The following is a 23962-nucleotide window of genomic DNA, read 5'->3' as shown; positions in this document are numbered from 1 at the left end:
TGTAACAACAATGTGGAAAAGGTCAAGGGGTGTAAATACATTCTGATGGCGCTGTAAGCAAGAGATTCCCTTTTTTCATCCTATTTATTGAATATCGGTTATCGGTGGAGTTATTGGCCGATACCAATGTAGCGTTTAAAGGCCAATATTATCCTACAATATCGTTGAACCTATATATCGGTCGGGCTCTAATTGTTTTCAGTTAAAATAGTCAAAAAGGGAGAAAAAATAGCTTCTTATCGAAGAGCAATTTCTCAAGCAAGAATTTAGCTAGCACTGTCAGGGAGTGGTCGGAGTTGGGAGGGGAAAACTAGCTATTATTGCCAGAGATGTTTGGATCTCTCTTTCTTATTGGCCTGTTAACTAATTTACCGCCAGGTAATGTCACCAGGAAGGTCAAAACTCACAGGCTGAAATCTCTGTCGGTCTTTTCAAGTAGCTCTTACACTGAAAGGGCATTATCATAATTTGCACATTTATTTTTCCAACCTCATAGTGTGGAAATATATTAGAGAAATTGCCTGAATTGATCCGATAACGATAAATAGAACGATAAGTTTATAACATTAATGTGAACCACAGTTTAAAAACAAATATCCTTTAAACTACTACTACTAGTTTGATGGTTGTAGCCATCATTTGTGTCATTAACAATCACCCATTTTAGCAAACTTATTTTGTTTCATACTTCACATTATCGTTATGAACAATATCAGCAAATGCCTGCGATATGTGATCGGTATGGTTGGTGTCAATCATTTTCGGTTTATTGTCCCAGCTCTAAAATACACTACTTAACCAAAAGTATGTGGACATTTCAAAATTATGAGCATTAATATGGAGTTGGTCCCCCTTTGCTGCTATAACAACCTCCACTCTTCTGGGAAGGCTTTCCACTAGTGTTGGAACATTGCTGCGGGGACTTGCTTTCATTCAGCCACGAGTATTATTGAGGTCGGTCACTGATGTTGGGCGATTCACATTCTGTAAGCTTGTGTGGCCAAAGGGTGTGGCTGAAATAGCCAAATCCACTCATTTGAACGGGGTGTCCACATACTTTTGTATATATATATAACACAGGAAAATCCCATTTTTGACTGCACTGGGCCTTTAAACCTAATTGTTCCATAAGTCGATCTGGATAAGTGTCTGCTAAATGACTAAAATGTAATGGCTCCTGTGAACACTTTGCCATTACTTTCCCCCTGTAGACATGGCTGAGGCTGCATTTTACCTGTGTGCTTACGAGTTGGCCATCAAAACCATCAACTCCCCCTGGTGTCAACTCTTTGATGAGGCAGATGCACTGGTACGTCAACTGTATTCCCTGCAGTAGTAATCATTTTACGTCATTGCAGAGTATTGACCAGTTCAAGTGAAAATGGAAACATTTATTATTTATGGGGAACTCTATTTTTTTAAGCAGTGATCAAAAACGTTGAAGTTCATCAATATTGGAGAGATGAAGTAGATGCATCTAGCCTAACTAGTAATCCATTGACCTTTTTATGTGAAGTGCTTTTGCTGATATGACATTAATCTAAAACATAATGAATGTATTATTTACAATATCCTCACCTAATCTACAGTATGAATAAATGTATTGCATTGTCAATAAGAAGCTGGGCTATGTGGGTGTGTCCTGTGTTATAAGGTAAGTTGGCCCAGCTCTCAGGTGGCCTAGGGGAAATCCTACCACGACTCTACACAATGAGAGATTGTCTATCTGAGGGCGTCACTCACCGAAGTATTCATACAACGCCTACCCTACATATCATGGTATACAGTGCATTCGGAAAGTATTGAGACCCCTTAACTTTTTCCACATTTTGTTACGTTACAGCCGTATTCTAAAATGTATTCATGTTTTTTCCCCCTCACCAATCTAAACACAATACCCCATAATGACAAAGCAAAAAAGGTTTTTCAGACATTTGCAAATTTATATTTAAAAAAATAAAAAAAATGAAATATCACATTTACACTAGCATTCAGACCCTTTGCTATGAGACTCGAAATTGAGCTCAGGTGCATCCTGTTTCCATTTATCATCCTTGAGATGTTTCTACAACTTGATTGGAGTCCACCTGTAGTAAATTCAATTAATTGGACATGATTTGGAAAGGCACACACCTGTCTATATAAGGTCCCACAGTTGACAGTGCATGTCAAGCCATGAGGCCAAAGGAATTGTCCGTAGAGCTCCAAGACAGGATTGTGTCGTGGCACAGATCTGGGGAATGGTACCAAAAAATGTCTACAGCATTGAAGGTCCCCAAGAATATTGTGGCCTCCATCATTCTTAAATGGAAGAAGTTTGGAACCATCAAGACTCTTCCTAGAGCTTGCCTTCCGGCTAAACTGAGCAATTGGGGGAGATGTGCCTTGGTTAGGGAGGTGACCAAGAACCCGATGGTCACTCTGACAGAGCTCCAGAGTTCCTCTGTGGAGATGGGAGAACCTTCCAGAAGGACAACCATCTCTGCAGCACTCCACCAATCAGGCCTTTATAGTAGAGTGGGCAGACAGAAGCCACTCCTCAGTAAAAGGCACATGACAGCCCGTGTGGAGTTTGCCAAAAGGCACCCAAAGACTCTCAGACCATGAGAAACAAGATTCTCTGGTCTGATGAAACCAAGAATGAACTATTTGGCCTGAATGCCAAGTGTCACATCTGGAGGAAACCTGGTACCATCCCTACAGTGAAGCATGGGGGTGGCAGCACCATGCTGTGGGGATGTTTTTCTGTGGCAGGGACTGGGAGACTAGTCTGGATCAAGAGAAAGATGAACGGCGTAAAGTACAGAGAGATCCTTGATGAAAACCTGCTGCTGAGCGCTCAGGACCTCAGACTGAGCTAAGATTCACCTTCCAACAGGACAACGACCCTAAGGACACAGCCAAGACAACGCATGAGTTGCTTCGGGACAAGTCTCTGAATGTCCTTGAGTGGCCCAGCCAGAGTCCAGGCTTGAACCCTATCGAACATCTTGCGAGTGGCGCAGCGGTCTAAGGCACTGCATCTCAGTGCTAGAGGCGTCACTATAGACCCTGGTTCGATTCCAGGCTGTATCACAACCGGATGTGATTGGGAGGCACACAATTGGCCCAGCGTTGTCTGGGTTAGGGTTTGGCCGGGGTAGGTTGTCATTGTAAATAAGAATTTGTTCTTAACTGACTTGCCTAGTTCAATAAAAAAGAGACCTAAAAATATCTGTGCAGCGACACTCCCCATCCAACTTGACAGAGCTTGAGAGGAACTGCAGAGAAGAATGGGAGAAACTCCCCAAATACAGGTCTGCCAAGCTTGTAGTGTCATACCCAAGAAGACTTCAGGCTTTAATCACTGCCAAAGGTGCTTCAACAAAGTACTGAGTAAAGGATCTGAATGCTTTTGTAAATGTGATATTTCAGGTTCTTTTTTGTAATAAATATGCAAACATTTCTAAAAACCCTTTTTTGTTTTGTCATTATGGGGTATTGTGTTTAGATTGATGAAAAAAAACAATTGAATCCATTTTAGAATAAGGTTGTAACGTAAAAGAATGTGGAAAAAGTCAAGGTCTTTCCGAATGCACTGTACTTATACAGCAATTACCCCACTAACAGGTTAATGTATATGGAAACTATCTAACGTGGTATCCACACAAAGCCTACATCTAATCCCATGGTATACTTACACAGCATTTATCTCACAAACAGGTTTTGGAGTATGCAAATGACCTGAAGCAGTTCTGGAAAAGGAGTTATGGTCATGACATCAACAGCAAGTCAAGCTGCATCCTCTTTCATGATGTATTCAGCCGTCTGGATAGAGCGGCCAATGAGATCAGGTGAGGGACTGGTTAGCCTCACGTGTCAGGCTTCATGTCATTCACTAGTATAGCAAAAGGATTAAAAGTGGATGGCCTTTGGGTAAAAATGTAACTAACGTTAAAAAAAAACATTTTTAGGCTATATGTGTTTAAAAGGACAGCACACTCCAAAATCAAAGTTTCTCAGACGTTTACAAACCCGAAATGTAGTGTAATGTAAACATTAATTGTTTTCCCACGCCATTGGTTGTGTTGGTCCGCGTCTTTATATCCCACATGAATGGAAAAAAATAAGCACAGAATAAAATCTGGAAATTATAGCGCTTATCTTTTCCATTGATTCCATTCTACTCAACAGATGTCTGGGAAGTGGACGTATCTCAATGCAAGACCACTTTGCCTGGGGCTCTGGTAGCCTTGAGGTTGCCTTTGTGTTGTTGTACCCTTGAGCAAAGATCTTATCCCCTAACCTGCTCAATGGATGCTGCTCTGTGGCTGACCCTGTACTGCTTCCAGCCTCTTGTGAGTGTGGGTTGTGTCTGAGTTGTTGGGAAAAAACAAGACCGCGAAAAGACAAATGTATTTTTCGCAATGGATACTTCCTAAACCGACCAAAAATGGTATTGTACTTGAGGTCAGAAAGATCTGACAAACTTTGATTTTGGTGTGAACTGTCGTTTTTAAGGGATACTTCCTAAAACGATTAGGACCAAACTGTAATATTATACAAACAACTGCCCGGTACAGTATCTATTGCAAGTGTCAGAAATACTGTTAGAAAATAACCTGTCAACGTGTCAATAGAATATGACACATGAACCTTCTCGTTTGCACCCTGTGTCCTGTTATACATCCTAGTTTAGCCAAGTCCTCAAGCTGTCAGTGTCGTATACATGATACTGAGAGAAGTTTAACCAAAGCGCATACATATGGGCGTAGGATTATGGGCAATCCACATCCAACATTATTCAATACTCATTATAGGGTTCAAATGAGTAATACAATTACCCATCCATAGCAGCTCATCATAGAAGTTTGCAGACCTTTTTGTCTGGTCAGGATCCTGTTGTGTGGGTGTGTGTGTGTGTGCCTTTTCCCTGGACTGTGACGAAATTGTATTTTGTGGTTCACGCACCACACCCACACGTCAATACACGTTTCTGTTACAGAATGAATGTGTCTGTCATGCTGTGTTGCACGCACAGTGCATGTAGCAGCACACCTGATCATAGAACTCATAAGAATATGAATCTGTGAGTCGTGGCACTCCTCTGTTGTAAAGGTAAGAGGAGATTTGATTTGATTAGATTTTTCAAATAAAGTGAATTCATGTACCTGCCACATAATCTCAAGGTTTCTTGTCAGTCAATGGAACACTGTAGGGGAGAGTGGGGTAAATGGAGCCATTTTTTACATTCCGCCTTACTATGTGAAGGGAAATATAGTACTCTTTCTAACCGATATCTACACATATTTCAGGGTGTTGTGTATCCTTGGAAATAATTTAAAAATATATATAAACATAACAGTTTGTAAAACATAGTTTGTCCAAAAAAAAGTGTTCTCTTGGAACAATGGGGTAAATTGAGCATAGGCCAGGGTAGATTGAGCCGCCTTGGGGTAAGTGGATGCTTCTGTCCTGTGACAGTGGGCGATGGTGCTAGTAGGTCATAGAATGGGGCTGTGGTATATTGTATATCTTAAATGTATGTCTACATTTCGATGTAGATCACTGTTCAATATTGCTTACCCTTCCATTTCCATACCAGTTGTCTGGGACAGGGATTTTGTTTCGATGTGCCAATTCGTAGGCAAGATCTCTGCATTTGAGGTTACTAAAAGCCCATGAAACTGGTCCGTGAAATTCTTGAAATTTTTAGCAAGCTCAGACTCCATGTCATCAGATAAAACCTTGTGTGTCTCTGCTAATCTATCATAGCGTGTCGCACAGGTACATGTCTTTTTGTTTCTTCTTTTTTTACCTCTTCAGTGTCACTCAGTAAAACAAATCATCCATTGCTGCTGCTCGACTGGACTTCTTCCCTTCTTTCACTTCCTTGGCTGCTCTATCAAGAACCTCAAGGGGGGTTAGACTCCTGCTTGTTTTACGTTTGTATACACAGGGCACAATGTCTGCTCTGTAACCATACAGATTTTGTTCATATGCATGACACATTGTAAAAATACTAATGCATACTAATGTTTGAATGCAATCATCATTTGAATAGGGTATGGTGGCCATTGGCTCAACTTACCCTAGGCAAACATTTTGACTATATTAGACCACACAGCTACAAGGCTGCACTTTCATGTTAGGTTTAATGAATTAATTTGACTTTCTGAAAATCCGTTTTTTGGACCTAACTTGCTCACCACTTTTTCCATGTGATTTCTTCCTTCAGACTCCATGAAATGATGACCACATCGGCAAAGGGAAAAGCTTGCATTTAGTACAGGGCAACATGCAGGGACAACATGTTTTCTAAAACCATGCGGTCAATTCCTGCATTCCATACATAAATACAAATCGTTCAAAACTGTTCTCAACTGACACCCCCTTGAGTATATGTAGACTAGTGTATGACAACTAGTGTTTTGCAATTCACTGCCTCTGGTCAAGCAAGTTCTTGTTCACTTATATACCACATTGTTCTGCCGCAGATAAATAATTACCCTCCTGAAGTCCCATTCTGTCCCTCAGATCTGGCAGTAATGTCACAGAAGCAGCGACCATCCAGGTGGGTCACGCTGACACTCTCCTGCCTCTGCTGACCCTGCTGGGCTTCTTCAAGGACAGCGTGCCCCTGACCTCCAACAACTATGTCACCCAGGGCCAGCGTGCCTTCCGCACCAGCCGCATGATGCCCTACGCTGCCAACCTGGTCCTTGTGCTGTATGACTGCAGCGGAAACCTCCGTCTGCAGGCACTGCTCAACGAGAGGCCCCTGGCCTTCCCAGGCCTGGCCGACAACCAGGGAGAGGAGGGTGCCCCGCTCTACCAGGATGTCAGAGACCACTACGGGGAACTGCTCCAGGGCTGCGACTTTGAGAAGGAGTGCCAACTGTTCCCATCCAAATGAGGGAGTCAACGCTATAAACGGGTGTCATTCATCAGTAAAGTGTGTCTCTGATGTGTATTCAAATCAAAGTTTATTGGTTGCATACACAGATTTGGAAGTGTTATAGCAGGTGCAGTGAAATGCTTATGTTACTCGCTCCAACAGTGCAGTAGAATGCTTCAAATACACAAATAATAAAACAATATTTGCTGTAATATTATAGATATGGTTAGACCAATGTGGTGAGCTGCTGTGGTAGAGCACCACTTTACTTCTATGGCTAGATCATTTGATTGAGAGTGAAATTTCTGTGTATATGCGCAATGTTGGAATGGAATTATGATTCACTCTGTTCAAGGCCACAACATCCGTTTATTCAAATGTATGGTAGTATTAGAGACACAAAACAGATTAATCGGACCAAATTTACCAATTGAGATCCATTGAAGGCTCCTAAGGGGAGGACGGCTCATAATAATGGCTGGAATGGAGCGCATGGAATGGCATTAAACACATGGAAACAATGTATTTGATACTATATTCCACTCCAGCCATTACCACGAGCCCGTCCTCCAAAATGAAGGTGCCACCAACCTCCTGTGTTGAGATCAATCCACCAAAAGTGCTGACTTTAATGTAAGCTTGCCACTGCTACCAATACAGAAGTATTACTAATATTACTAGAATCTGTCAAATCAAACGGGATACAGCTTATGACCAAAAATGACAGTTACTGTACATAGTAGGTGATACACTGCCCCTCTCCAGAAACACCACCTATCCTCCATGTACTTGTGTAGACCTGAGAAGAAGGCATAGGTGGTCATTTTTTTTTGAATGAAGTGGAGATACTACCATATTTCGTACACCTATTGTGGAGGTATAGGCCAGAATTGTGTTTTCTGGACAAGGACTATGTCATTTATATAATGTCCTGCTGCTAGATATTACAGAAGTTAGGCCTATAATTGTTCTAATACTGTATAACTTTATTATTGAAGTATAATTTGAACTACACAGGCTAGTTTATTTTGTTAAAACTTTTGAACAGTGAATTGTGACTGGTTGTCCTTTTCTTTGCAATGTAGGAAAATAAATGCCAATTTCTTTACATTTCAATTTATTAAAATGTATTTCATTTTCAGTCAGACATCAGGGGCAAAGTTTTACCGTTGTGTCATTGTTCTTTAGTTGGTTTGCACTCAATCTTTATAAAAACCCTACATAAGAATAGTCTGGTTGATTTATACTTTTGCAAATAAACCCTATGTAAATTCACCGGTTCCGAAGCTCAGCCCCGCACTGTCGTAATCTCGATACATTGGTTTGCCAACAGGAATATGCAGATTTCTGAACCGTGGAGGAGGATTGGAGGCTGGGCCAGTGGAATGCTACGTGTCTTGAGGTCTTTCAACAGTTCTTAGATGACTATCGTCAAAGTTGTCAAGAAACTCGAGCGAGGCGACACATTCCTACCGGTTACCGGACCTTATACTCCGGGTCAACAGTTCATCAGCCTAGTGCATGATGTTGGGTGTCAAAAAGCAGCAGACGGTAAGATATACATACACGTATTTGAAACATCATATTCAAATATAAAATAGATTTTGAAAGTTGTCTAATAGCATAAGCATGTATAGAAATGTTGTAGCCCACGAAGCCCAGAGTGCTCGAGCTGCCTAGGCTAGAAATGGTGTAGCCTCAATGCATTTATAAAATAATTATTGTATAGTGCGCTTTGGGTGACCTTTATACGTGTATTTTATTAACTAACGTTATAACCTCATTCTAATTAAAACATTTAACTGATAAGTTACATAATAGCAATTATGTGGATAAAGTGCTAGACATGTTTGTTCACCAAATCTACTTCATCAAACAACGGTTAGAAGTCTGATACGATCAGCGCTGTTACTGTTGACCGTGAAGTAGGCTATTTTCAAGTTTTCACACTGGTAGGAAATTAAACTGATTTGATTTGACATAGGCATTGGTGGAAAAAATGCCCAACTGTCATACTTGAGTAAAAGTATAGATACCTTAATAGAAAATGGCTCAAGTAAAAGAGAAAGTCACCCAGTAAAGTAGTACTTGAGTAAAAGTATTTGGTTTTAAATATACTTAAGTATCAAAAGTAAATGTAATTGCTAAAACATATGTAAGTATTAAAAGTACATTCCTTATATTAAGCGAACCAGACGGTACCATTTAAAATATATATATATTTACGGATAACCAGGGGCACACTAACACTGACATCATTTACAAACAAAGCATTTGTGTTTAGTGAGTTACCAGATCAGAGGCAGTAGGGATGACCAGGGATGTTCTCTTGATAAGTGTGTGAATTGGACCATTTTCTGTCCTGTTAAGCATTCAAAATGTAATGAGTACTTTTGGGTGTCATGAAAAATGTATGGGTGTCAGTAAAAAGTACATATATTTGGGGGGGGGGGGGTGTAGTAAAGTAAAAGTTGTCAAAAATATAAATAGTAAAATACAGATACCCAAGAAAACTACTAAGTAGTACTTTAAAGTACATAGGTACTTTACACCACTGCATATAGGTTAAATTGTATATAATTTTTGTTGTTGTTGAGAAGTAGCCTAATCGTCATTAATGACTCGTCATTTAGTTAATTGTATGTCCTGAAAACCACGGGTATGACGAAACGTTTATTTTTACTGCTCTAATTACATTGGTAACCAGTTTATATTAGCAATAAGGCTCCTCAGGGGTTTGTGGTATTTGGCCAATATACCACGGCTAAGGGCTGTAACCAGGCCCTCCGTGATGCATCATGCCTAAGAACAGCCCTTGGCCGTGGTATATTGGCCATATATCACACCCCTTCGTGCCTTATTGCTTAATAGGTGGGTCTAATCCTGAATGCTGATTGGTTAAAACCGCATTCCAGCCAGTGTCTATTCCACAAGTTACCATCGACTAAATCTATGACGTTAAAATGCCTATTTACTCTCATCGGCCCAGCCAGGCACTTTATAAACTTGCTCTCCACTATTAAAAGCAGCTAGACATTATTTCACATTTCTTTTAGACTAACATTTAGTTTTCAACAGCAGATATGTGTATAAACCTTGCTGCCTGTCTCTCCAACATTTGCAACATTGTTTCAATATTAATATTTGATCTCCAGATGTCCCATAGTAATGAACATGTTGGGATGAGACAGACAGGCAGGTAGCTTTTCTCAGCCAGTCGAAAATCATGAATCAGCATCATTTGTATGGATATATACAAAGTACTATGAATAGTTAACAGGTAAAACTTAACAAAGTACAGCTAGTTTGCTGTCTTTCCAGCTTAGGTTTGAAGTGAATGTGTTAGCTGTGTGGTTGGCTAGCTCCTCTGAACAAGTGTCCTGACGAGAGAGCACATGTTCTACGCCAGTCGAAATCGCGCATCATTAGCTCGTTGTTATGGATGTATCCAAATTAATGTCTCTAGAAAACAAAATAAACAAACGCAAATGTAGCTACTTTGCTGTTATTCTGGCTGCACTGTTTGACTGTAAGTTAGCTGTAGTTGGCTAGCTAGCAAGCAAGGGATAAGAACGCTGCCAGCCAGTATGGCAACAAAATATTTAGAACGAACGACTGAGTCGCGTCCATAGATACAGAACAAAAAGACTAAACAACTGGGCCGCGTGTCTCTGGCAACCGAACCAATAGAACGAACGACCAGCCGGCTTGGGTAGCAACCCTAGATTTGTGTCTGGACTATATCTTGTGGAAGGATGAAATAGTATGAATAAATGAATCAAAATAAAGTTTTTAATAAAAATATGTAAATCATTATTTGAATATGTTGGTAACCTGTTGTATAAAAGTGATAATGCCCTGAACACCCGTGCCAATATATCCTCCAAACTTCTCTGGCACTATTACTTAAATGTAACAACCTTAAACCAATACCTAGTGACCTAGATCATCAAGCGTTTTGGGCCTCTTGGCATAACGTTTAAGGTGTTAGCTTGACTGTCGCTTGACAAGGGTTTGAGTACAGGTTGGGGCTACCCCCCTGAATTCGCTACGTTGGTGTCAAAATTGGGATTGAGGCCATGGGGGAGGCGTTTACACGGGCGGGACTTGGTAAAGAAAAGCATGGGGACACACTCTCCCGAAGGAAGGGGGTAATGTAGTGACCTTAACCCAACACCTACAATAGCAACCTCATGAAGAGGTTCAGACTGTGATTCGAGACCCTGTTTGGGCCCCTACCCCCCGAAATCGCTAAAATATGCTTCAAATCAAGGTTTATTTGTCACCTGTGCCAAAAACAACAGGTGTAGTAGACCTTACAGTGAAATGCTTACTTACAGGCTCTAACCAATAGTGCAAAAAGCAAATCATTTACAAATCATTTATAAGCAAATGTTACACCATAGCCTTATAAAGGGTGGCACAGGTTTATGCCACATTTGACAAAGCCACTGTTCATGTAATGGCTTTGATTCATTTGATTTGTGAAGTATCTAAGTTGTGCCTTAAGCATTTATGAAGCCTTTATAAGTAGGAAGTTAGTATTTAATCTTGTGTAGCTGATACAGGCTACTTCTGTGCTGCTAAGGAACTGACAAGGTTTGTGTGGCAGAAAACAATTGGCGTAGGCAGTAAACCAGCTAATGCCACAGATGCTTTGTAACAGTGAAATGTAGCTCACTTCAGTCTGCATAGTTTCTACAGGTTTACTTACAATGAGTTAGCCCAGTACTATACGTGGACAATATGTTAGCACAGTATAAGTTGGAAGAGTGTGGAAAGCAGCAAGTTGATAACGTGCTGGTTCCAATACTTAGTACGTGGTTTTGCACAGGTATCTTATCTCATGTACCGCTCACACAATCACAGTCTAAACTTGACCTGTGTGGGGAAACATTTGTACCAAACACATGTAAGGAACTGATGTGTATCAACAAATAGACCAATACCCTACATGTTTTTTCATAACCAACCTGTAGACAAAACATAAAGAATGGCACTCAAGTCATTGTTTTCTCAATATTTTGATACACCTAGTACTGTAGGCTTACTTTGTCAGATTTCCACTCCACTCTGTATGGAGACTGTATAACTATGCAGTTAGGGTGTGGGAATAGGAAATGTTTCCAATAGTAAGCACAACTGTTTATTTTGTTCTACAGATTAAGTATGATGACAAGGGCAGTAGGGAACATTTTGTTTATCACCTCCTATAGCTTCTGTTAGAATAGCCTATGTCACATGTTTTACTGCACAGTATCCATATAGAACATTGAATTTAAACTAGGATGTTCTTGGAGTTGGCCTTACAAGAGCCACTCATCCATCGTATGCTGGAAGGGGCAATGGTAACACAGAGGGAATGAGAGAGGGAGAGTTAGAAACGCAGACGGAATACGAGGGGAAGGAAATGAGAAGGAAGCAGAGTGAAAAAGATGAATGTATTATACTACGGAGAATGAAAGAGAGTGAGAAACAGACAGACAGATTGAGCTGTGTGTGTTTGTGATAGTGACAGAGAGGGAGGGAGGAAGAGGCCAATAAAGGTAGAAGAAGTTGAGTAAGAATTACAGCAAAGAGACAGAAACAATGAATCAATGGATAGATTGATGGAGAGAACAGTGATAAAAGTAGATTGAATTGCACAGCATGAGATGTGATTGGATCAGTGAGGTTGGGGCTGCTGAAGTGACAGAAGAAGAGGGTGGAGAGGCCGGGCTGAAAGTAAGGCTAAGTGGTCGCGGGTGTCTGCCGGGGTTTGATGAACATTACTGTTTGTTTTTTCACCCACTATATGTGTGTTTGTGCATGAGAGGGTGGATGATGATGGGGAAATGCATCTAATTAAGATGTATCACCTTAAAAAATGGAGTGTTTCACAAGTTGAATTTGCATAATGCAGTCAGTGATGTGTCATTATTGTAATAATTACACTGTAAGACGTCTGTTTGCCATTGATAGGTTCGCCAAAATGACATGGCAGAGGCATAAGCAGAAGGAATTTTGAAACATGGACAACTGTATAGCATTTCTCTGCATGTAAATGAAAAATCGACTACTGTGCGTGCCTTCAGAAAGTTTTCACACCCCTTGACCTTTTCCACAATTTGTGTTATAGCCTGAATGTAAAATGGATTAAATGTATATTTTTTTGTCACTTATCTACATATACAATACTCCATAATGTCAAAGTGGATTAATGTTTTTTGAAATGTTTACAAATTAATAAAAAATGTGAAGCTGAAATGTCTAAATATTCAACCCCTTTGTTATGGCAAGCCTAAATAAATTCAAGAGTAAAAATGTTCTTAACAAGTCACATAATAAGTTACCGGGACTCACTCGGTGTGCATTTCTAGTGTCAAGAATCATTTTTGAATGACTAACTCATCTCTGTACCCAACACATACAATTATCTGTACGGTCCCTCAGTCAAGCAGTGAATTTCAAACACATATTCAACCACAAAGACCAAGGATGTTTTCCAATGTCTCACGAAGAAGGGCACCTATTGGTAGATAGGTTTTTTAAAAAAGCAGACATTGAATATCCCTTTGAGCATGGTGAAGTTATTAATTACACTTTGAATGGTGTATGAATACACCCAGTCACGTCAAAGATACAGACGTCTTTCCTAACTCAATTGCCGGAGAGGAAGGAAACCGCTCAGGGATTTCACCATGAGGCCAATGGTGACTTTAAAACAGTTAGAGTTTAATGGCTGTGATAGGAGAAAACTGAGGATGGATCTACAACATTGTAGTTACTCCACAATACTAACACAGGGAAAAAAAGCCTGTACAGAATAAAAAATATTCCAAAACATACCTCCTCTCTGCAACAAGGCACTAAAGTAATACTGCAAAAGATGCGGCAAAGCAATTCACTTTTTGTCTGCAATACAAAGTGTTATGTTGGTGTCAAATCCAATACAACACATTAGTAAGTTCCAGTCTCCATATTTTCAAGCATAGTGGTGGCGGCATCATGTTAGGGGTATACTTGTAATCGTTAAGGACTGGGGAGTTTTTCAGGATAAAAAATGAACACCAACACCATCATTAAGTTTTCCGATGATTACAACAGTGGTAGGCCTGATCACCGACAACGACGAGACAGCCTATAGGGAGGAGGTCAGAGAACTGGCCGTGTGGTGCCAGGACAACAACCTCTCCTTCAACGTGATCAAGACAAAGGAGATGATTGTGGACTACAGGAAGAAGAGGACCGAGCACGCCCCCATTCTCATCGACGGGGCTGCAGTGGTGTAGGTTGAGAGCTTTAAGTGCCTTGCGAGGCACTACGGAGGTTAGTGCCAACGGCCCAGTACATCACTGGGCCAAGCTTCTTGCCATCCAGGACCTCTATACCAGGCGGTGTTAGAGGAAGGCCCTAAAAATTGTCAAAGACTCCAGCCACCGAAGTCATAGACTGTTCTCTCTGCTACCGCACAGCAAGTGGTACCGGAGCGCCAAGTCTAGGTCCAAGAGGCTACTAAACAGCTTCTACCCCCAAGCCATAAGACTTCTGAACATCTAATCAAATGGCTACCCAGACTATTTGCATTGCTCCCCCCCTCTTTTACACCACTGCTACTCTGTTGTTATCATCTATGCATAGTCACATTAATAACTCTACCTACATGTACATATTACCTCAACTAACCGGTGCCCCCGCACATTGACTCTGTACCGGTACCCCCCTGTATATAGTCTCGCTATTGTTATTTTACTTCTGCTCTTTAATTACTTGTTACTTTTATTTCTTATTCTTATCCATATATTTTTTTCACTGCATTGTTAGTTTGGGGCTCGTAACCTGTTGTATTCGGCGCATGTGATTAATAACATTTGATTTAATTTGAAATTCGATATTTCTGTATTTAATTTTCAAAGAATTTGATAACATTTCTAAAAACAGTTTTTCACTTTGTCATTATGGGGTATTGTGTGTAGATATTTAATAAATGTATTCCATTTGGAATTCAGCCTGTAACAACAAAACGTTTAATAAGTCAAGGGGAATAAATACTTTCTGAAGGCACTGTATAGGTTACTAGTGATGTAGGTACTAGTGTCATGGAAAATCTGCAAAAATCTTGCCCTCGCCTCTATCCACCTGAAAGACTGTACTGTATGTACCTGGAGTTCCCTCCACCACCCTGATAGAAACATACCTCTGTGTGTGGAGGCTGTCGGCCGGCCGGTGTGGTGTGGTATTTGGTAGGAGATGGTGGGTGAGAGTGCAGAAAGAGTGCCCTTTGTTTATACAAGGCTCTCTGTCTGTTGTGGGGGTGTGGGGGCCCTGCTACGGTTAATAAAAGGAGGTTGTGTGCGTAACCTACACTGGGTGGGGTTGTGGAAGGGCTGGGAAAGTTTTATGGGGAGTAGGCACTGGTAGGAAAGATGGGGGGGCACAAGAGGGGAGGGGGGCATAGAGAGGGAGTGAGAGGGAAGGATGCCACATCATCGCTGGGCTGCAGGCAGCACACTGGCCACATTGTCTGGTCCTGTTCCCTTCATTCCCTGGAGCCAGCCAGCACCCCAACACCACTGCCGTGTCTACCCAGCCAGAGACTGTCTCAGTCGGACTCACTCTGAAGGGGCCTATTCAGCAAGTCACATTTGCAACGGTTCACATAGAAATGTGTTTTTTATAAACCATACCTGACTTTCTATCAGGTTGAATGAAGAATCATGTCTTTTCTACAAAATATAACCCTCTCTGTAACACTCTGAATGAATATTTGAATAAGCCCCTGGAGTATTTAAACTCCCCCTAGAAAGTATTTAGTGGAGTCTGTTGGGTTGATATAGCCCACTCGGATGGCAAAGCCTTCTACATATCTGGTCTGTATATCCTGTTTATCTTCTGTCTGTATGTTCAGTTTATTGTGGCAGCACCATTTCACCAAGTAAAATTCCTGTCCATGCAAATTCATTTGGTGAGTAAAGGTCATTCTAATTCATTCAAGCAAAGACAGACTTACTAGGCCTTAAGCAAAACCACGTAATTTATTGCAAGGCAACCATAACAAAAATGTTAGAATTAATCTAGTCTGCCATTGGAATGTCTAGTCCTGCAGGAAAAACTAGATGTAGTTTAGGAGGCATGGTCCGTATCAAACCTGAACTAAATGAAATGGATTATGGTATGTTTGGCATGAGAAAGCATGTGAACCAATGGGAAAAAAGAAGTGAGATGCATATGGACAAGATAATATCACACAGGAACTGAGCAAAGCAAATGGCTAAACACAAGGACTCATTCCTTACTGTGTTACTGTATTTAATCTCCAACTGCCTCAGAGAATATTCCACATTCTTTCAGCATTTGTATGTAGCCTACTGTAGGGATACGGTAAAATTCTGCATCTTCTTACCCTAAAAAGTTGAAGTTGTTCTAAATATGCTTTTGAGAGCAGAATGTGGGTGTGCATCATCTTTGAGCCAGAGACCACATTGATGTCATAACCTGTGGGATATGGGACTGGGGTGGTGTCCAAAGGGTGATGTCATTATATATTATTTTAAATCCTGAGAGCGACATCAGAAGCTGATGAGCTTTGCTCACATGGGTATTTTATAATTCAGTGCAAATTAAAGATAAACAACGTAGACTAGAGCATTACTCGTCAGCACAAGTCACTCATTTCCTATCATGTCTTCTTCTGCTTTAATTTCAGGATCTGAACAGATCCACCAATGTAGTGTTTCAGGCCCACCATGTGACCCGGAGCAAGAGAGGTCAGGTGGTGGGCACTAGAGGAGGCTTCAGGGGTTGCACCGTCTGGCTCACAGGTAAACCGCTCACCATAGCCAATACTCAATGGATTGTCACTATTACATGTTGCTATTACAGTAGTGCTACTAGGGACTTTAGTGATAATGATACTATTGAGCATTGGCTAATCTCACCTGTACATTCTCCATGTGTCCACCGCCAGGTTTGTCTGGTGCTGGGAAGACCACCATAGCCTTTGCCCTGGAGGAGTATCTGGTGTCCCACGGCATCCCCTGCTACTCACTGGATGGGGACAACATCCGCCATGGCCTCAACAAGAACCTGGGCTTCACAGCCACTGACCGTGAGGAGAACATCAGACGTATTGCTGAGGTGGCCAAGTTGTTCGCAGACGCTGGCCTCGTCTGCATCACCAGCTTCATCTCTCCTTACACCAAGGTCAGGGGTCATTCTTGGGAGTGTTTGTCTACCCAATTCTGTTGGTGTTGGTGGTATTGACTTGTGTAGAGTGTTCTGGTGCAAATGGATGCCGTATATCAAGTATAGTGTGTGTTACGATTGACAAGACAGCATTCTGACAATCCTGTTCCCTCTCCTCTTTTGTCTAAAGGATCGTGATGATGCGAGGAAGATCCTTGAGAGTGCTGGGTTACCCTTCTTTGAGGTGTTCATCAACGCTCCTCTAGAGGTGTGTGAGAGTCGCGATGTGAAGGGCCTCTACAAGAAAGCCCGTGCTGGAGAGATCAAAGGTACACACTTTTGGTCCTTTGTTTACATTTTGGTATCCATACATCGAAATGTAACTTCCTTATTATAAGGGAAAGAACATAACTATTCCCTCTATGTGTTCCATTTCTATCTGAAAGAGTCAATCAAACATCCTTTTTGAAAAGGAATTCAAATGGATTTTTTAATGTTTTAATTTAACCTTTATTTAACTAGGCAAGTCAGTTAAGAACAAATTCTTATTTACAATTGAAGGCCTACCGGGGAACAGGGGGTTAACTGCCTTGTTCAGGGGCAGAACGACAGATGTTTAACTTGTCAGCTCGGGAATTCGATCGAGCAACCTTTCGGTTACTGGCCGAAGCGCTCTAACCAGTAGGCTACCTGCTGCCCCAACGTTGTACTAATAACTGATCTACCTGTGTTCTCAGGCTTCACTGGGATCGATGCAGACTACGAGCGGCCCGAGGCTCCGGACTTGGTGCTGAAAACTGGAGAGGTCACCGTTAACGAGTGCATTCGGCAGGTTGTAGACCTGCTTAGAGAGCAGGTGAACATGACAGACAGCTCACCTTTTATACCCGCTCATCTAGCACTAAAAAAAATTAAAAGTTAAGCGTATGTCTCACGTTCTGACCATAGTTCTGTTATTTTATTCTTTGTTTTAGTATGGTCAGGGCGTGAGTTGGGGTTGGCAGTCTATGTTTGTTTTTCTATGTTGGTTTTTGTGTTCGGCCTAGTATGGTTCTCAATCAGAGGCAGGTGTCGATAGTTGTCTCTGATTGAGAATCATACTTAAGTAGCCTGGGTTTCACTTTTGGTTTGTGGGTGTTTGTTTCTGTGTGAGTGTTTGTTGCCACGCGGTACTGTTTCGATTTCATTCATGTTTTGACACCAAACCTAGCTTATAACAAACATATAAAGACAAAACCAAACAAAACGTATCATAAGGGCTTGAAAAAAACTACTAAAGTGATAACTGCTTATGCATACAAAACAGCTGTCATGTTATCTTTACATGACATTGTCCTCTCTCTGTAAATGTTCAGAGTATTGTTCCAAGTGGAATCACAGAGGAGGTGAATGAACTTTTTGTTCCGGAGAACAAGCTGAAGCTAGTTCAGGTCGAAGCTATCACACTTCCCACAATCAGCATCACCAAGGTAACAACACACCTCTCCACTACAAATCAATATATTTTTTATGACGACCCAAATGACCATATGTAAATATTTGACTGGATGGCAGGCTGTGCTCACAATTGCCTCTAGATCTCTCTCTTTTGGATTGTACTGTATGTTCTAATCGATTGGGCTGATTGCCAAGGTTTGAAAATCAATTCAAATCAAACATAGTAAATATGCAGCTACAGTATTTGCATTGTATTTGATATGACTTATGGTTGAATTACTGTGATAGGTAAACCCTAGTATCCTGATAAGTGGAGTTGTTAGTACAACGCTACTTACTGTATTGTAGTAAAACTGTAATAATATGTGCACTTGGAAACTAAAACTTTATCATACCACCATGAAGCATGGAGGTACAGTATATCACATGAAATTGGTGTGATGAAAAGTCTTACTTTACTATCTCTGTTTCCTCATGAGCTGTTTTTCATTCAGCATGGTTTTGTGTGGACTCTGCCACCCCTGATAGCATCCAATATCTCTAACATATCAGCTGTTAAGGGATATTGTTAACAGTCAGTAAGTTAAATCCCTACCAGTTTGATGTATATTACCCCCGGTCTGTCCTGTTTAGTTGGACCTCCAGTGGGTGCAGGTGCTGGCTGAAGGCTGGGCCACCCCACTGAAGGGCTTCATGAGGGAGAGGGAGTTCCTCCAGGTGCAACATTTCGGCAACCTCCTCGACGGTAAGAACCAAACACATACACCCTTATAATACATCGTAACATTACTCAGCCAATTCTTATTCTCCCCTCTTCATAATGGAGCGAGTGACAGTGGATGGATATTATATAAGGTTGTTTCTAATTGTTATCCTGACCATGTGACTATAGCAAATACCCTGGGCCTGAAGTTTCCCTTGGTAGGTTCACATGTTTAGCACAAACTCCAGGCCCTATCATCACAAACATTTATCTTTCCCTGGTTCAGATGGAACCATCAACCAGTCTATTCCCATCGTCCTGCCTGTTACCACGGAAACCAAGCAGAGGCTGGACGGCTGTGTGGCGGTAGCTCTGGAGTTCCAGGGAACCCTTGTGGCCATTCTAAGACAGCCAGAGTTCTACGAACACCGCAAAGAGGAGCGCTGTGCCCGTCAGTGGGGTACCACCTGCCCCCAGCACCCCTACATTAAGGTTTTCACTAACCACACACGTTCATTCATAGTTGTTTAGCAAACATAGATGTTCTTTGTTGTGTTAAAACAACACTCTGTGCACACTCTTGTGCATCCAATTCCTAGCTATAATGGAGTTGAATGAAGTTGCACTTGAACATATTCATCACGTGAAATATCTTGATATTATGTCATTCATATCTTTACAACATCCACAACTTTTTACAGATGGTGATGGAGGGAGGTGATTGGCTGGTGGGTGGCGACCTGGAGGTGCTGGACCGAATCAGATGGAACGACGGGCTGGACCAGTACCGCTTTACTCCACGGGAGCTCAAGCAGAAGTTTAAAGAAATGAAAGCAGGTTAAAAGAGTTTCTCTAAAGGCAGTACAAATATACAGTACATGGCATATTAAACAAAATATACATTTGAGTTGGCCTTCACACTCGTACCCGTATGTATACAGGTTGAAAATGGCAGATTTGGCACTGATAAACGTCTAAATTGGAACCCAGTGGCTGTACAGTAACATGCTATACATGACGTCAGAGCTCAGGCTCTGCGCTTCACCGCGCTGTATGGGCTTTGACTGACAGCTGTTCTGAACTTGAGCACTTCATGCAACAAGTAGTTGCCCCTATCCTTCCCGCTAATTGGGCAACTTTTGAACACTTTCGGAAAAAGCTGTAAATAAGAGGACTCTATGTATTTTCAAAGATGAGACGTTGAGGATCATAATAAATACCGCTTTGATGTCATACAAGCAAGCCAATCACCCATGCCCTTCAAATTTCCATATCATAAAACTCATGTCATATACAGTGTCAACGTTTATGATCACTGTGTTTGATGTACAGTTACAAGATGACATGGTGTCACACCCTAGGTTGTTGTTTATTTTGAAGAAAATTCCTCCTTTCTATGTGCACCAAAATGATCATCTGTTTCCCTGAATTGCATTGTGAAAGCCTAACACTGTAATATCGTATTGTGTAACTTAACTAGTCGTGCTGGCAATAGAACAGGCTTTCAAATGATGCCCACTTGTCCCAGATTGCAATTTATAATGTACTGTTTTTCGATTGCTTAAACAACAAAAGAAAACAACTACAAGTGTGCTTGCTCTAGTCCCTCAATGGCAGAGCTAGGCGAGCTAAAAATAAACGTTATAGTTAAAGTCTGTTCTTTGAGTTATACAAGTGCATTGGAATGAATTAGGAACTGTGCACACTTTGGAGAGGTGTGTGGCCACTTGAAGACACTAGTTAGTCCTCTCACTCAAACCCATTTAATTGTTTTGTCTTATGTTGCACCTACCCCACAATATTCTTATCATGTTCATGAAGATATTACATTTACATTTAAGTCATTTAGCAGACGCTCTTATCCAGAGCGACTTACAGATATCCAGAGTATTTTTAGTTTTCATTATCAACAAATGCTACAGTACAGTACAGTAAATGTAAAATGAACAGTGTAATGTTTGGATTCAGTCTTGTGTCAGGTGAACAGTTGTGTCCTCACCTTTGGTCTAATAATGTCCCATAATCTCCAAACTGTTATTTTTCAATTGCTACTGTGGTTATGCATATGCTTTTCATATTTCTTCTGTAAAAAAAAACATTGAATTTAGCCCTATCCATTTAGTCCAATTCCCACGATTGTAAACGGTTAAATATTAAATCAAATAAATTAAGGTTTATGTCCAGGTGCAAAAAGTAGCATGGTAAAAATGACCTTTGTCAAGTGCTTCTGAAGAAAAAACAATATGTTTATATGTGCATGGTAGAATTTCTTGTTTGCACTAGATGGAGACATATTCCTCTGTGTGAGACATTGAGGACTGTTTCGTCATGAGTCAACTGTTGTGCGTACGTTTTCACCCCCTATGATATCTGCACTGACAATGGTGTTGACTGTTTTTGACCAGTGTTCATTCATTTATCCACAAGTTATGTGGATACCAAAAGGCATGCAAAGTACATACAAAAGAAAAATGTATGGGCTCCAACATGACGTTATGTTCACTTGTACAGTTACACAATGAGACCACAGGATGCAAATGATGAACTGAATGCAAATTATGTTTTATCTTGCTTTATCTTGGCCAGGTCGCAATTGTAAATGAGAACTTGTTCTCAACTTGCCTACCTGGTTAAATAAAGGTGAAATAAAATAAATAAAAAATGTTGATATGTCCTCTTGTTACCAACCCCCTACCAACCACTTGTAAGAAAGTCCTCACTGAAGTTAATTCCATATCTCTCTCCTATTCTCTATGACCAACAGATGCCATCTTCGCCTTCCAACTGCGGAATCCGGTCCACAATGGCCATGCCCTGTTGATGCAGGACACCAAGCGCCACCTTCTGGAGCGGGGCTACAAGCGACCCGTCCTCTTGCTGCACCCGCTGGGGGGCTGGACCAAAGACGACGACGTTCCCCTGGACTGGCGCATGAAACAGCACGCTGCAGTACTGGAGGAGGGGGTACTGGACCCCACCAGCACCATAGTGGCTATTTTCCCATCCCCCATGATGTACGCTGGACCCACTGAGGTAAGGGTCAACAACACAGCCATCAACACATTCATAGTTTTTGTGTGTTTAGCAGGAGATATGATGCAGAATTTAGTCAGTTACAGTAAGTAAACCCCTATTTGGCGAGGCAGATGATGTCACTGTAGGGTTGTGAATACCCTATTGTGTTAGTCCAGCACTAAGGTTAACATATTTAAGACCATAATGTGTGTGAGCATACATTTGTTTTTCCTTCAGGTCCAGTGGCACTGCAGAGCGCGGATGATCGCCGGAGCTAACTTCTACATTGTGGGTCGTGACCCAGCGGGCATGCCCCATCCCGAGACCAAGCAGGACATTTATGAGCCCACCCATGGGGGAAAGGTCCTCACCATGGCCCCTGGCCTCACCTCTGTAGAGATCATCCCTTTCAGAGTGGCTGCCTACAACAAGACCAAGAGGGCCATGGATTTCTACGACAAGGACCGGTGAGTGGAATGTTAAAGATTGATTATGGCTTTTGTAATGCATATTTACAGAAGATTTTATACAGGGCCTGTGGTGGGAAATGTTTGTCAAATAATCTTCAAAAGCGGACACTGCTGATCATTTTCCTTCTGTCTCTCTCTTTATCTCTCATCTCCATCTATCTCGCTTCCCCTCCTCTGCCTTTCCCAGACACGCTGAGTTTGAGTTCATCTCTGGCACCAGGATGAGAAAGCTGGCGCGGTGCGGGGAGAACCCCCCAGAAGGCTTCATGGCCCCCAAGGCCTGGAAGGTCCTGACTGAGTACTACAGCTCTATACAGAAGGACCAGTAACTCAAAGACCAGAGCTCTTAGAAGAGCAACAACTCTAGTCCTCAAGGAATGTTCTAGTTTGATGTTGTTATGTGTTTCATGTCATTATCCCAGTAGATTATTCAGTGAGTAAGGAATCCATTAATGACTGAAATCAAGTGAGACCAAGCAGTCCTGGAGGATTGGAGTTGTGTGCCTATCTTCATTGAAGGAAAACCCATGTGATGTCAGAGGAGCTAGTGGTTGGGTTTAAGCAGTGAAAACAATCCTATGTTTGTCTATGTATATGTAAATCATTATATTTAAAGAAAAGGTATACATATATGAGATATATTTAATCTCTAGAGACTAGCATGTATCCCATGATTTTAAAATGTCTCCCACTCTTCTTATTTTGTGAGATCATTATACAGGAAGTTACTGATAGTTTTACCTCCCAAAAGCATTTTTGGATATTTAAAGACGTGCCATTTATGATGATGCAGTAAATAAGTTGCTGGTGATATTTAATTCAATTTTAACATTTCCCACCTACCTATTTCTATTCCAGATGATTGATTTATCATTGTTATCCAATTTATTTTTCTTGTAGTCTCAAACAAAGATTTTCATCTTCCAAACGTAAGTGCCTTTTCTTCAGAATGTAAACACTGTTTAACTACTTTACTGTATAAAATGTCCCTTCGGGTTTCTAAGAAGTTTGATATGAAGAACCATAAATAGCGTGATGATCATCAATAACTCTTGTATGAAAGATGTAAGCCAACTGGAAAGTCTATGCGAAGGTTCAAAATGTCAGTGGAGAAATTGTGTGAAGAATGATGTTTTATAGAAGAATGAAATTTTATAGAAAAAATCATTAAAACTGTATTTATTGCATCAAACCAGAAAACTGTCTCAAATGGAATACTGTGTAAACAATGTATATGTCCATACATGAATGTATCAGACAAGATTTTAAATAAATATTTTCTTCTCAACAAAATCA

General features: G+C 41.1%; 2 protein-coding genes across 3 annotated transcripts in view; both read left to right on the top strand.

The window, feature by feature from the left end:
- Positions 1–8300, top strand: part of LOC115135101 (multiple inositol polyphosphate phosphatase 1-like) — a 14118-nt gene extending 5818 nt beyond the window's left edge. The window contains exons 3-6 of one of the 2 annotated variants that reach the window (XM_029669382.2): positions 1212–1309; positions 3703–3833; positions 6517–6934; positions 8211–8300. In XM_029669382.2, the coding sequence (XP_029525242.1) occupies positions 1212–1309; positions 3703–3833; positions 6517–6895 (608 nt within the window). In that variant the 3' untranslated portion in view covers positions 6896–6934; positions 8211–8300. Of the gene's footprint in view, positions 1–1211; positions 1310–3702; positions 3834–6516; positions 8106–8210 lie in introns of those variants that run through there. The other variant, XM_029669381.2, reaches the window with a different exon arrangement.
- On the top strand, positions 8301–23962 carry LOC115135100 (bifunctional 3'-phosphoadenosine 5'-phosphosulfate synthase 2-like). Its single transcript, XM_029669380.2, has 12 exons — positions 8301–8428; positions 16563–16677; positions 16824–17059; positions 17232–17370; positions 17779–17897; positions 18397–18510; positions 19112–19223; positions 19468–19673; positions 19883–20018; positions 21946–22214; positions 22434–22663; positions 22854–23962. Exons 1-12 carry the CDS (start codon positions 8399–8401, stop codon positions 22993–22995), a joined length of 1848 nt encoding a protein of 615 aa, XP_029525240.1. The 5' UTR covers positions 8301–8398; the 3' UTR covers positions 22996–23962.

This window comes from Oncorhynchus nerka, linkage group LG10 (genome assembly GCF_034236695.1).
Source record: "Oncorhynchus nerka isolate Pitt River linkage group LG10, Oner_Uvic_2.0, whole genome shotgun sequence".
NCBI lineage: Eukaryota > Metazoa > Chordata > Actinopteri > Salmoniformes > Salmonidae > Oncorhynchus > Oncorhynchus nerka.
This window is presented reverse-complemented; position numbering and strand designations above follow the sequence as displayed.

Coding starts and splice junctions, on each gene's coding strand:
- LOC115135100 (XM_029669380.2), top strand. CDS start 8,399: ATGATGTTGGGTGTCAAAAAGCAGCAGACG. Junction 19,224..19,467: donor TTTCGGCAACCTCCTCGACG/GTAAGAACCAAA, acceptor TCCCTGGTTCAG/ATGGAACCATCAACCAGTCT. Junction 20,019..21,945: donor GTTTAAAGAAATGAAAGCAG/GTTAAAAGAGTT, acceptor TATGACCAACAG/ATGCCATCTTCGCCTTCCAA.